We start from the raw sequence: 12,202 nt of genomic DNA, 5'->3' as shown, positions 1-12,202 counted from the left end.
AAGATTTGACATTGGATGGGATAATTAAGAGGAATTGGGACTTAATCTGGGCCCTAAAGGATGGATGGGCCTAGGGTTCAGAAGAGAATCACAGAGGCATTCTTGATGGGGATATAAAAAAAGGAAATATAAAGGTGTATGGGAGTGGAGTGGTCAATATTTGTTTGTCTGATATAGAGCTTTATATGGGACACTAGTGGAGGAGTAAGGCCGAAAGGTTGATGCCAGACTTTGAAGAGCCTTGAAAGCCTGTCTCTTTCCCCTGCCTCCACCCATTTCACAGCCTTAGCTGCACAGCTAGAAAGAGGAAGTCTCCCCTGCTGAATGTGAAAGAGGAAGCACAAGAGGGTTCTGAGGGCCTATGAGCCGCACTGACTGCTTTTACCCATGAGCCAATCATAGAGGCAACAGGAAGACCAGCACACCAAAAGGGCTGGGTGCCTTCCCCCAGAGGGTGTCACCACCCAAGCTGAAAGTATCTGGGGAGATCAGGCATTGCTGTCCCATGTTCCGCTCTCTCGGTGGCCATCATGTCTTTGACCTCTGCCTACCAGCATAAATTAGCAGAAAAGCTCACTATCCTGAATGATCGTGGTCAGGGGGTTCTCATTCGTATGTATAACATCAAGAAGGTAAGCATGAGCAACTGGACTAGCACTAATTATTCTAGCCGTAGTAGGGCTGGGAACTCGAAGGCCAGCAGATCCAGTGGTTAGACTTTCTTCTCTTTCCCGCTGGCTTAACTGGCCTTCAGTCACTCGGATTATATAGAGTCGAAGCAGACAGGGAGGCTTTTTTCAGGGCTTCCCCTTTCTAGGTATGATTCTCACCCCACTGAGAGTGTTTGTTTTCTGCTGGGTATGGGGTAGGGGTGGTGTGGTAAATAATTGTGTTATAAGTCACTTGGGTAACAGTCTGGGGTCTAAAATTCTGGGTTGTATTGTTTATTGCTGACCCTTCACCCTCTGAAGATATCCAAAGTTGGGTCTCAGCAAAAACATCTCAAGAAGTACTTCCCCAAAAGGGGGAAAAATTGTTGTGATATTTACATTAGAACAGAAAGAGTAGTTGTTTTCTGAGGTACTTAGGGTCTGAGACAGCTCTTGCTGTGGTTGCATATTTGTGTGTTTAGGATAGGAACTGTGGCATCAAGAGAAGCTGGCGGCAAGGGAAGTAAAGAGATAAAGACGGGTGGGAGTGGGGAGTTTCTCGAAGAGAGAATAGTGGACCTGGGGAGGGAACTTATGTGCATTTTTAAAATGAAGCAAATCACCAGGAACATGGTTTCTGTCCCCACGTCTTCTTTCATAGCCCTTTGGGATGGTTTACTTATACAGTGGACATAATAGTGACACTGGGTCTCCTGCAAAGTCTAACTCCTGAGCAGCTGCTTTTCTCACTCCTTCCGGCTTCAGCTGAAGGGTGGAGAGAGCTTCCTCTTTGTGCTGGGGCCAAGCAGACATTAAACTTTACACAGCAAGACAAGATGCCAGGTTATTTAGCTCTTCTGATAGTTGGCTTAATGTCCTTTAACTTGTTCCTGACCTACTCTTAAGCTTTTATAATGAATCCCCAGATTTCCTTTTCCTAAGAGAGATTTTTGTGAGAATGAATGATGAAGGAAGAGATATGTTTATGGGGGGCAGTGGAAAGGGTTGAAATATAGTGTGGTTTTTCTGTGCAGACTTGTTCAGACCCCAAATCCAAGCCACCTTTCTTACTGGAAAAGTCCATGGAATCATCTCTCAAGTACATCAACAAGAAATTTCCCAACATAGATGTCCGAAACAGCACGGTGAGAATGCGATTCCTCTTCTCTCCTTTCTCTGAAATAACTCTATGCCTGGATGGCAGGAGATAGCATAGTCTTCTTTTAGTTTTCCTAGGCTCAATCACAGGGCTTCAGGTTATTGTAGTCTTGAGAATTCTGAGAAAGATAGAATTTTCCCAGGGTAAGTTGGAGCAAAGCATTGCCTCTGTCTCCATCGCAAAATTCATGAGAACACCGTTTTTGTAGAGGAAGACAGCTCTACCAACTCAGCAGGGTGCATATATTTTATTGTTGTTCCTGTTTCCCACTCAGTGTTTCCTTGTAAATTATCTTAGAACTAAAGGCCTGGTGCATGAAATTTGTGTGTGTGTGGGGGGGCCCTCAGCCAAGCCTGCACCCTCTCCAATCGGGACCCCTCGGGGGATGTCCGACTGCCGGGGATCGGGTCTAAACAGGCAGTCTGACATCCCTCTCATAATCTGGGACTGCTGGCTCCTAACTTCTCACCTGCCTGCTTGCCTGATCGCCCCTAACTGCCCCCCCCCCTGCTGGCCTGGTTGCCCCCAACTGCCTTCTGCTGGTCTGGTTGCCCAGAACTACTCCCCTCCTCCACTGGCCTGGTCACCCCGAACTGTCCCCCTGCCTGCCTGGTCACCCCCAACTGCCCCCCTGCTGGCCTGGGTTGCCCCACACAGCCTGCTGTTCAGTCGTTTGGTCGTCCCTCACTAACCCCTCTGCCAACCTGGTTGCCTCACACAGCCTGCTGTTCAGTCATTTGGTCATTCCTCACTAACCTCCTTGCTGGCCTTGTCGCCCCATGCAGCCTGCTGTTTGGTCTTTTACTGCTACTGTGATGGCGTCCTGGACAATTTGCATATTCCTCTATTATTAGTATAGATTATGCATCTGGTGGGATATCCCTTATGAATGTTAGCACTAGATTTCTTATCATCTCACTTGTAGCATCTTCTCATTCTGCTTCTTTTGACTTTGATAAACCTCTAGGGGCCTTGAATTTTCCTCTCACTTAGCACTCTATATTTAGTCAGAATCACATGCAACTATCCTACCTCCTAGGTAAAAAATCTCCTCTGTTTAAAGACCCTCAGAGAGTTGGAGATTTCTCAAGTTCCTTTGTCAGTGTATTTCAAGTCTCTTCAAGAATGTTTTAGGTATAACGCCTATTCTTCTTGGGTTACTTTGAATACTTGTCTTCTTACTTTAAAAAACAATTTGTTTTGTATTTCTCTCAGCAACATTTAGGACCAGTACATCGGGAAAAAACTGAGATAATTAGATTACTCACCAACTACTACCAGTCATTTGTGGATGTCATGGAGTTTCGGGTGAGCTCCCTTTAACTCAGGTCTCAGGGTGGGCATTGTTTTTCTGAGGCTATTCCTTCTTTAATAAATGTTCATTTATGTTGCTTAATACGATTTCTTTAAAAAATAAGATGTACTAATATGGAAGGGTATCTAAGTTATTAAATGAGCGTGAGTTACAGAATAGTGTATGATACAATTATATTTTTATTTTAAAAGATACTAAGCTTATACACTACACATAGTGTTAGTATATACGTAGGAACGATTTGGAATATTATACATTAAACTAAAAATAATTAATTTTTTAAAATTTACATTTTGTATTATTTGAGTTAAAAATTTTAAAGTATTATTCCCCAATATTTTATTACAAATATACTTCTCCTGGATTTCCTAATTGTTAGTATTTTGCAATGTTTGCTTATCTTCATTTTTTTCCTGAACCATTGAGTTAATTGCAGACATCATGACCTTTCCTTCCTAAATATTTTAGCATACAGCTGGTAAGGATGAGATATTTTCTTACATAACCCAAATACAATGATCATACTCAGGAAGTGTAAAATTTCTACAATATTATTAGTTAATATATAGCCCATATTCACATACCTCTAGTTCAGTGGTTCTCAACCTTCTGGCCCTTTAAATACAGTTCCTCATGTTGTGACCCAACCATAAAATTATTTTCGTTGCTACTTCATAATTGTAATGTTGCTACTGTTATGAATCATAATGTAAATATCTGATATGCAGGATGGTCTTAGGCGACCCCTGTGAAAGGGTCGTTTGACCGCCAAAGGGGTCGCGACCCACAGGTTGAGAACCGCTGCTCTAGTTGTTTAGGGATCATACACTGATTTTAGTTGTTATGTCTCTTTAGTTTGTTTTCTTTTAATCCTCACTGGAAGATGTTTTTCATTGATTCTAGAGAGAGAGAGGAAGGGAGAGGGGGAGAGAGAGTGACAGATAGTGTGAGAGAGAAACATCGATGTGAGAGAGAAACATATATAGGTTGCCTCTCACATGTGCCCCAACTGGGGATCAAACCTGCAACCTAGGTATGTGCCCTGAGCGGGAATTGAGCCCATGACCCTTCAGTGCATGGGATGGTGCATATGTTGATGCTCTAAAAAACTGAGCCACCCACCAAGGGTATGTCTCTTTAGTTTTTAATCTAGAATAGTTCCCAGACATTTTTTTGGTCTTTCTTGACACTGACCTTTTTGAAGAGTCCAGACTAGTTATTTTTTTTTAAAATATATTTTATTGATTTTTTACAGAGAGGAAGGGAGAGAGATAGAGAGTTAGAAACATCGATGAGAGAGAAACATCGATCAGCCGCCTCCTGCACATCTCCTACTGGGGATGTGCCCGCAACCCAGGTACATGCCCTTGACGGGAATCGAACCCGGGACCTTTCAGTCCGCAGGCCGACGCTCTGTCCACTGAGCCAAACCGGTTTCGGCCAGACTAGTTATTTTTGAGAATACCCCTCAATTTGGATTTGTCTGATTGTTAGCAGTGTTTGGTAGCAATACTACACGAGTGATATTTTATTTGAACTTTAAACCATGAGCATGTATTATTTTTGCCAATGTAAACAAACTAAACATTATTGAGTACAATATTTTTGAAAGGCAAATTGATGTGTTTCAAATACTTAAAAAATATTTTTATTGATTTCAGAAAGGAAGAGAGGGAGAGAGTTAGAAACATCAATGATGAGAGAAAATCATTGATCATCTGCCTCTTGCATGCTCCACACTGGGGATTGAGCCCACAACCTGGGATAGTATTATAGTATTTCTTCAGATAGTACCATAGCATGGGACTCTGCCTCATGACCTGTGTCTACCCTAGGGAGATAATTCAGGCCATTGATCAGATCACATAATAAAGAGGGAAGTGGGGACATGAAAAACTGTAAGGTCTGAAGGAGGGTCAGGTCAGAGCTTATTAATCTTGGAATTAAGAGTAGTGATTAAGGAGGAGGTAGACATTGGTAGAGGTAGTGGAAAGAATGCTGGAAGCACTGGGATGATAAGATCAGGAAGAGTATATGTGACTTGTGTCTGTGGAAATATGGCATTTGGCAGGCTAAAGCCCTACAGGGGCCCACTGACAACTTACTGGGGAGGAACTCCCTCTATTCAGCTATGCCTTTCTTATGTTACTCAGTGGTTTCCTAAGACTTATAAGGGAGAGAACACTTCCCTTCAAATTCTGGTAGTAGAAGTCATACTCTCTTTATTCTTTACTCATTCTCATCTCCAATTCTACCCTCAGGATCATGTATATGAACTTCTCAACACCATGGATGCCTGCCAGTGCCATTTTGATATTGTAAGATTCTGTGCAATTCTCATTTATCTACAGAAAATGTCTCAGTTGGGACTGTGTGAAGTGGGAAGGAGTAGAGGAATAGCTATTCCTCCAGAACTATATAATATATAATATATAATATATAATATATAATATATAATATATATAACATAATGTATATACAAAAGTGGGCAAAATAGGTTTATAGTTGTGAGTATGTGAAACACAGTTTATTCTTTTTTAAATATATATTTTCATTGATTTCAGAGAGGAAAGGAGAGGGAGAGAGAGATAGAAACATCAATGGTGTGAGAGAAACATCGATCGGCTGCCTCCTGCATGCTCCACACTGGGGATGGAGCCTGCATGTGCCCCGATCGGGAATTGAACCATGACCTCCTCATTCATAGGTCGACACTTAACCACTGAGCCACACCGCCTGGCCAGAGTTTATTCTTGTATTATTATTTATTAATTATTGTATTATTTATTTGTATTACAACTATAAACCTACTTTTGTCCACCCCTGTATATAGTATACTATGTAATGAATGAATAGCTATTCATTCCAGGACTATAGTTCTTTCATAAAAAGTGCTGAAGTTAAAGTGTGTTTACATGTGAAGCAGATTAGCAATGTGATTTATTTAATATAGAAATTACACAGACAGTTTAATTTAGAGGTTGGAGGAAGTCCTTATTCCACTTCCTCCAACCTCTAAATTTACCTTATTTCCTGGCCTTCTTGTATCCTGATCTCACTTTTGGCCCCTGACTTATTCCAATTTTCTCTTGACTTTTTAGTCCTGTGAATTCCTCCTTCTGAATAGATCCTTTGAGAGTTTATTTGGCACTGTCTGGAATAGTTGGCCTTTCTCTTCTTGGGTTCCTATGTGTCTTATAGAGTCTCAACTTTGACTTCACTCGAAGTTATCTGGACTTGATCGTGACTTACACCTCAGTTATTTTGCTTCTGTCACGGATTGAGGATCGACGGTTACTAATTGGTGTGTACAACTGTGCCCATGAGATGCTGCACGGGCATAGGTGAGCTAAGGGGATATAGATGGTGAAGAATCTCATACATGGTGCTATGAGGTAGGGGGTGGACACAAAGGAAATGATGCCATGCTTCCTCATATGAGAACTTGTAATCTATGTGATGACCCAGGTAAAATCAGGCAACTTAGAATACTTATAAGTGCACATACCAACAAGTGCACTTTTACATGTAGTTAACTCTTAAAAATCTGGGAGTGGGTTAACCAGTTTTCATTGTTTCTGATCAGTTAAAAAATTTTTTTAAAAAGAAATTTTTTAATACATATTTTTATTGATTTCAGAAAGGAAGAGAGAGGGAGAGAGAGATAGAAACATCAATAATGAGAAAGAATCATTGATCGGCTGCCTCCTGCATGCCCTACACTGGGGATTGAGCCTGCAACCTGGGCATGTGCCCTGACCAGGAATTGACCCATGACCTCCTGTTTCATAGGTCAGTTGGTCAACCACTTAGCCACACAGGTCAGGCTCTGATCAATTTTTAATCCTATGCTGGCTTCCCTTCTCTTCAGGCTATTGTAAAAGTCAAAGAAAAAATTTTTTTGTAGTATTGATTGGAATAATATTAGCAAGGTAAAGCCATTAGAAGTAAGCACTGTATGATAGATAATACATTTGAAGCAAAATAGAAATGGATTTTGGAATATCTGCAATTCTGTGCTCCTCCGTTAGTTCAAATAAAAGTATTTAAGGACTGAAAAATGAAGACCAGAGGGATCAGAGTAGCCTGTGGCACATTGTTCTATGCACGGTGTGTGTTTCCATGTGTCTACATGAATACCTAGGCATATGCCGAATGTGTCTGTATCCTTTTGGGTTATATACAGATTTGGGTCCAGATATGTTACTTGATTTACAACTAATTGACATAAATTTATAGAGTACTTATCATGTCTCCAACCTTATTTTGGGTGCTTATATGGAAGGCATTTTCATGGATCTGCCCAAAAATATGTAGTTCTACCTAATCATAGCTTAATATAGCTGAGCCTGGAGTGGATCTTTCATATATGTAATTCAAAGTTTTTAGTATGTATTTCTTTGGAGGTGGTGGAGAATGCCAGTCAGCCTATGCACGTGTCTTTATCCTATATCAAACATGAGAGTTTATGTCATGGTTAAGGGAGGCCCGAAACTCCTCTTTCCTCTGTTTTCTTTCAGTGACCCCAGCTTCCCCCGTCTAAGTCAGATGGTCTTGGAGTATGATCACCCTCTGAAGAAGCTGACAGAGGAGTTTGGGCCTCACACAAAGGCAAGTTCCCGAAAGAGTAGAGAATTCCTCAGGCAGAAATATATTTTCTCCATTGTTGACATTAAGGATTCATTTGTTTTCCCCCACAGGCTGTGAGTGGTGCCCTCCTCTCTTTGCACTTCCTCTTCGCTAGAAGGAACCAGGGAGCTGAGCAGTGGCGCAGTGCCCAGCTTTTAAGTCTCATCAGCAGCCCCCCTGCCATGATTAACCCTGCTACTTCAGACACAGTAAGTTCTCCTTTCCTCTTGTCAGTGGAGGCGTTCTCTCTGCCAAGGCCATCTCTGTAGAGGGTGTTTCCTTCAGGAAATATCAGCCCTAAGAGTACTTTAGCCCTCTTCTAGGACATCCTCTAAGTTGATCACCTCCTGTAGCTTAAAAAAAAATCCTCTAAAAAAAAAATCCTCTAAATTGACCACCTCTTGTAGCTTAAAAAAAATCGTGATTGGGTTGGATCATTTGTTTGGACCAGGATTAGTATGTGTCTGCCCATAGAAGCAATTTAGTAAATATTCACAGAATGAATGAATGAATGAATGGATGGATGAAACTGAGTCATTAGGCACCTATTCAACCCAGTAGGAACTTGAGCATAGGCATAAATTATTTAACAAATGTTTTTATTTGACTACTGTGGGCCCAATGTCCTTGCTTCAAAGAACTTATTGTCTAGTAGGAAAGATATGACAGGTAGTCATAAAAATACAACTTACTGCACAAGATGAATGAGAAGTGCCAAATGAATGATTTATACTTTACATGGTAAAAGAATCCAAAGGAGGAAGAAATCATGAGAAGGTTTTGAGTCTTGCTCTCCTGTTATTAAAAATATTTGAACTGTTAAAGAGAAGTTATGTTAAACCTTTTGTTTGTCCTGACTTCTATCCCAAGCTCCTTTTCTTTTTCTCAACTATATTTTCCCTGCTTACTTCACTTCCATGATTAACCCTGCTAATTCAGACACAGCAAGTTCTTGGCAGGTTTCCTAGCTATTGGCTTATTAGAGTGCTGTGATCCAGTCTGGTGAAATAAAAGTTGGTTTTGGTACTCACATTTTAGCTTGACTGCATTAATCCTTATGGGAAGACCAAGTTAAATAACTGCTTGACTACCTCTGCTTCTCTTCCCGCAGATGGCCTGTGAATACCTGTCTGTGGAAGTGATGGAGCGCTGGATTATCAGTAAATTTTGTGGGATTAGGTGGGAGGAGATACAGCAGCATGTTACATGGATAGCAAGCTCTGAAATCTTCCTCTGCACTGTTTTACCCACCTGCAGTTGGGTTTCTTCTTTGTCATGGGTGCCTCAACGCCAATAGCCAGTGCCAGAAGCTGTGGAAGCTGTGTCTGCAGGGCTCCCTGTACATCACCCTCATCCGGGATGAAGTGCTACAGGTGCACAAGGTCACCGAGGACCTGTTTAGCAGTTTTAAAGGGTGAGACCTGACAACCAAACTCATCTTCTTTTGGGACTTTTAGCCCCTGCTCACATGCTTTTCAGTCTCCACAAGTGTCCTGAGTTATGGGTGGTAAGGTTTAATTCTAATTATTGAAAAAATACTTATTGAATACCTGCTATTTAATAGTCACTTCACTGAATTTTAGGGATACGTTAATTACTAAGATAGCATAGAGGTTAAGAAGATCGACTCTGGAAATAGGCTACGTGGGTTTGAATTTTAGCTCTATGTCACAGTGATGGCGAACCTTTTGAGCTCAGCGTGTCAGCATTTTGAAAAACCCTAACTTAACTCTGGTACCGTGTCACATATAGAATTTTTTTGATATTTTCAACCATAGTAAAACAAAGATATATATTTTTGCTATTTATTTTATATATTTAAATGCCATTTAACAAAGAAAAATCAACCAAAAAAATGAGTTCGCGTGTCACCTCTGACACGTGTGTCATAGGTTCGCCATCACTGCGCTATGATTTACTGGCTTTGTGATCTTGGGCAAGTTACTTCTCCTTGCCATACCTCAATGTCCTCATCTATAAAATGGAAATAATAATAGTACTTCCTTGTGACTTACCTCATAGGGTTGTTATAAGGAATGAAATAATTGCTACTTATAAAGCACATAGAAAATTGCCTGGTACATTGTAAGTGCTATATATGTGCTTATTAAATTAAAAAAGACAGAATCTCTGCTCTTAAGGAGATTACAAATTGATGAAAAATAGACAAATTGTTGTGATATAGTAAGGCAGTGGTTCTCAACCTTCTTAATGCCATGACCCTTTAATACAGTTCCTCATGTTGTGGTGACCCCCAACCATAAAATTATTTTTGTTGCTACTTCATAACTGTAATTTTGCTACTGTTATGAATCGTAATGTAAATATCTGATATGCAGGATGTATTTTCATTGTTACAAATTGAACATAATTAAAGCATAGAGATTAATCACAAAAACAATATGTAATTATATATGTGTTTTCTGATGGTCTTAGGCGACCCCTGTGAAAGGGTCGTTCGACCCCCAAAGGGGTCGCGACCCACAGGTTGAGAACCACTGTAGTAAGGGCTTATGATGTATGAATACAAAGTACAATAGAAGCATTTAGAAGGACACCTAAACTGGCTTTGGAGGATCCAGAAAATCCTAGAGACAGATAGACCTGAAGAGTTAAACAGGTGAAGTGGTGTGTGTGTGTGTGTGTGTGTGTGTGTGTGTGTGTGTGTGTGTGTGTAAAGGCAGGGAGTTGCTCCAGGCAGAGAAAGATATTCTAGGCAGAGAAACTACCAAGATTTTGAGGCAAGAGGGAGCATATCAAGTTCTAAGAAATACATGTAGCTCAGTGCGTGGGCAGCTGGGTTACAAAGGTATGGATGTCAAGAGACTGATTTAGCCCTGGCCGGGTGGCTCGGTTGGTTGGAGCATCATCCCATACACCAAAAGGTTGCAGGTTTGATTCCTGGTCAGGGCACATACCTAGTTTATGGTTTTATCCCCAGTTGGGGTGCCTATGGGGGGCAACTGATTGATATTTTTCTCTCATATCGATGTTTCTCTCTCTTTCCCTTCTGCTCTCTCTCTCACAAAATCAAAGAAAACATATCCTCAGGTGAGGATTAAGAGAGAGAGAGAGGGAGGAAGACAGGGAGGGAGGGAGGGAGAGAGAGAGAGAGAGAGAGAGAGAGAGAGATGATTTCTGACTTTGTATGTCCTGTCACAGAGTTTGAACCTGTCCTAAAAAGGATAGGGAGTCATTGAATGATTTCAAACAAGGTAGTGACATGACCATATTTGTATTTTAGAAGAAATCACTCTGGCTTCAGGGAAGAAAACTAGAGGGCAAAAGTAGCAACAGAGATTAATTAAGTAAATTAGTAGGATTTGAGGATGAAGTCAGGATTTCTGGTATAGATACTTGATATTCCTTAAGATAAAGAACATGTGAATAAAAGCAATTTTGTGGGGGAAAGATTGTGAATTCAGTTTTGAGCAGGTTGTATTTGAAGTGTCTGTAGATGCATTTTAGACCATTTATGTTGTGGCTCTGGAATTTAGGAGTGAGATCTGGATTCAGATAAAGATTGGTAAAATGGTGTTCAAAGCCATAGGAGTAGGTGAGATTACTCAAGGAGAACACGTAGAGTGAGAAGTGACTTGGACAGATCTCTGGGGATATTGATATGTAAGGGCCAGTGGAGGCAGAGAAATCAGTGTGATGTTGAGAAGAGGGAAAGCAGAAGTCAAGAGAAGACATTATAAGACAGAAGGACTGGTTATCTATGTTAGATGATGTTGAGAAGTCAAATAAAGTGAAGACTGAAAAATGTTTATTGGATTTGGCTGTATATAAAGATGATCTTAGCGTTCTTCTTATGGACAAATTCAGTTGAGTGGTGAGGTTCAAAACTGGGTTACAGCAAGTATAGGAGCAAATGAGAGATAAGGAATTTAATAAGTAACTTTCAAGAAGTTTGATTGCAAAGGGAGAGCTATAATGAGGAGGAGGTGTGGGATTAGGGGAGGGGTAAAATGCCTTCATTATACATTATAGTTGCAAAATGAACATCCAGAAATGTAAAGAATACAAAGTGGAAGTTGGCTACAATCTCATCTCTCGAAATAGTTTGGTGTATTTCCTCCAGATGCTTGTGTTTATGTATAAACCGGTGCATGAAATTCATGCATGGGTAGGGTCCCTAGGCCTGGCAGGTGATCAGGGCCGATTGGGGTCTTCTGGCTGCTAGCTAGGGCCTTCCTTCATTTCGCACTGCCCCCTGGTGGTCAGCACACATCATAGTGAGCAATTGAACTCCTGGTTTCCCAGTCGAACTTCCGAGGGGACAATTTGCATATTAGGCTTTTATACATATACTAGGGGCCCGTTGCACAAAAATTTGTGCACTGGGGAGGGGGTTCCCTCAGCCCAGCTTGCCCCCTATCACATACTGGGAGCCCTAGGGGATGTCCTACTACCTGCTCCCTGCTCCCCTTGGGGAGTGGGCCTAAG

The 12,202-nt window shown here is 41.1% G+C and overlaps 1 protein-coding gene across 1 annotated transcript in view; it reads left to right on the top strand.

Annotated features, from left to right (window-relative positions):
* The first annotated feature begins 449 nt into the window (after positions 1 to 449).
* Positions 450 to 12,202, top strand: part of NCKAP1L (NCK-associated protein 1-like) — a 46,809-nt gene continuing 35,056 nt past the window's right edge. The window contains exons 1-9 of the mRNA XM_005869112.2: positions 450 to 632; positions 1,685 to 1,795; positions 3,025 to 3,117; positions 5,386 to 5,442; positions 6,326 to 6,468; positions 7,645 to 7,735; positions 7,825 to 7,962; positions 8,865 to 8,913; positions 9,011 to 9,167. Of these exons, the coding sequence (XP_005869174.1) occupies positions 531 to 632; positions 1,685 to 1,795; positions 3,025 to 3,117; positions 5,386 to 5,442; positions 6,326 to 6,468; positions 7,645 to 7,735; positions 7,825 to 7,962; positions 8,865 to 8,913; positions 9,011 to 9,167 (941 nt within the window). The 5' untranslated portion in view covers positions 450 to 530. The remainder of the gene's footprint in view (positions 633 to 1,684; positions 1,796 to 3,024; positions 3,118 to 5,385; positions 5,443 to 6,325; positions 6,469 to 7,644; positions 7,736 to 7,824; positions 7,963 to 8,864; positions 8,914 to 9,010; positions 9,168 to 12,202) is intronic.

The sequence above is a fragment of the Myotis brandtii genome, unplaced genomic scaffold (genome assembly GCF_000412655.1).
Source record: "Myotis brandtii unplaced genomic scaffold, ASM41265v1 scaffold29, whole genome shotgun sequence".
NCBI lineage: Eukaryota > Metazoa > Chordata > Mammalia > Chiroptera > Vespertilionidae > Myotis > Myotis brandtii.
This window is presented reverse-complemented; position numbering and strand designations above follow the sequence as displayed.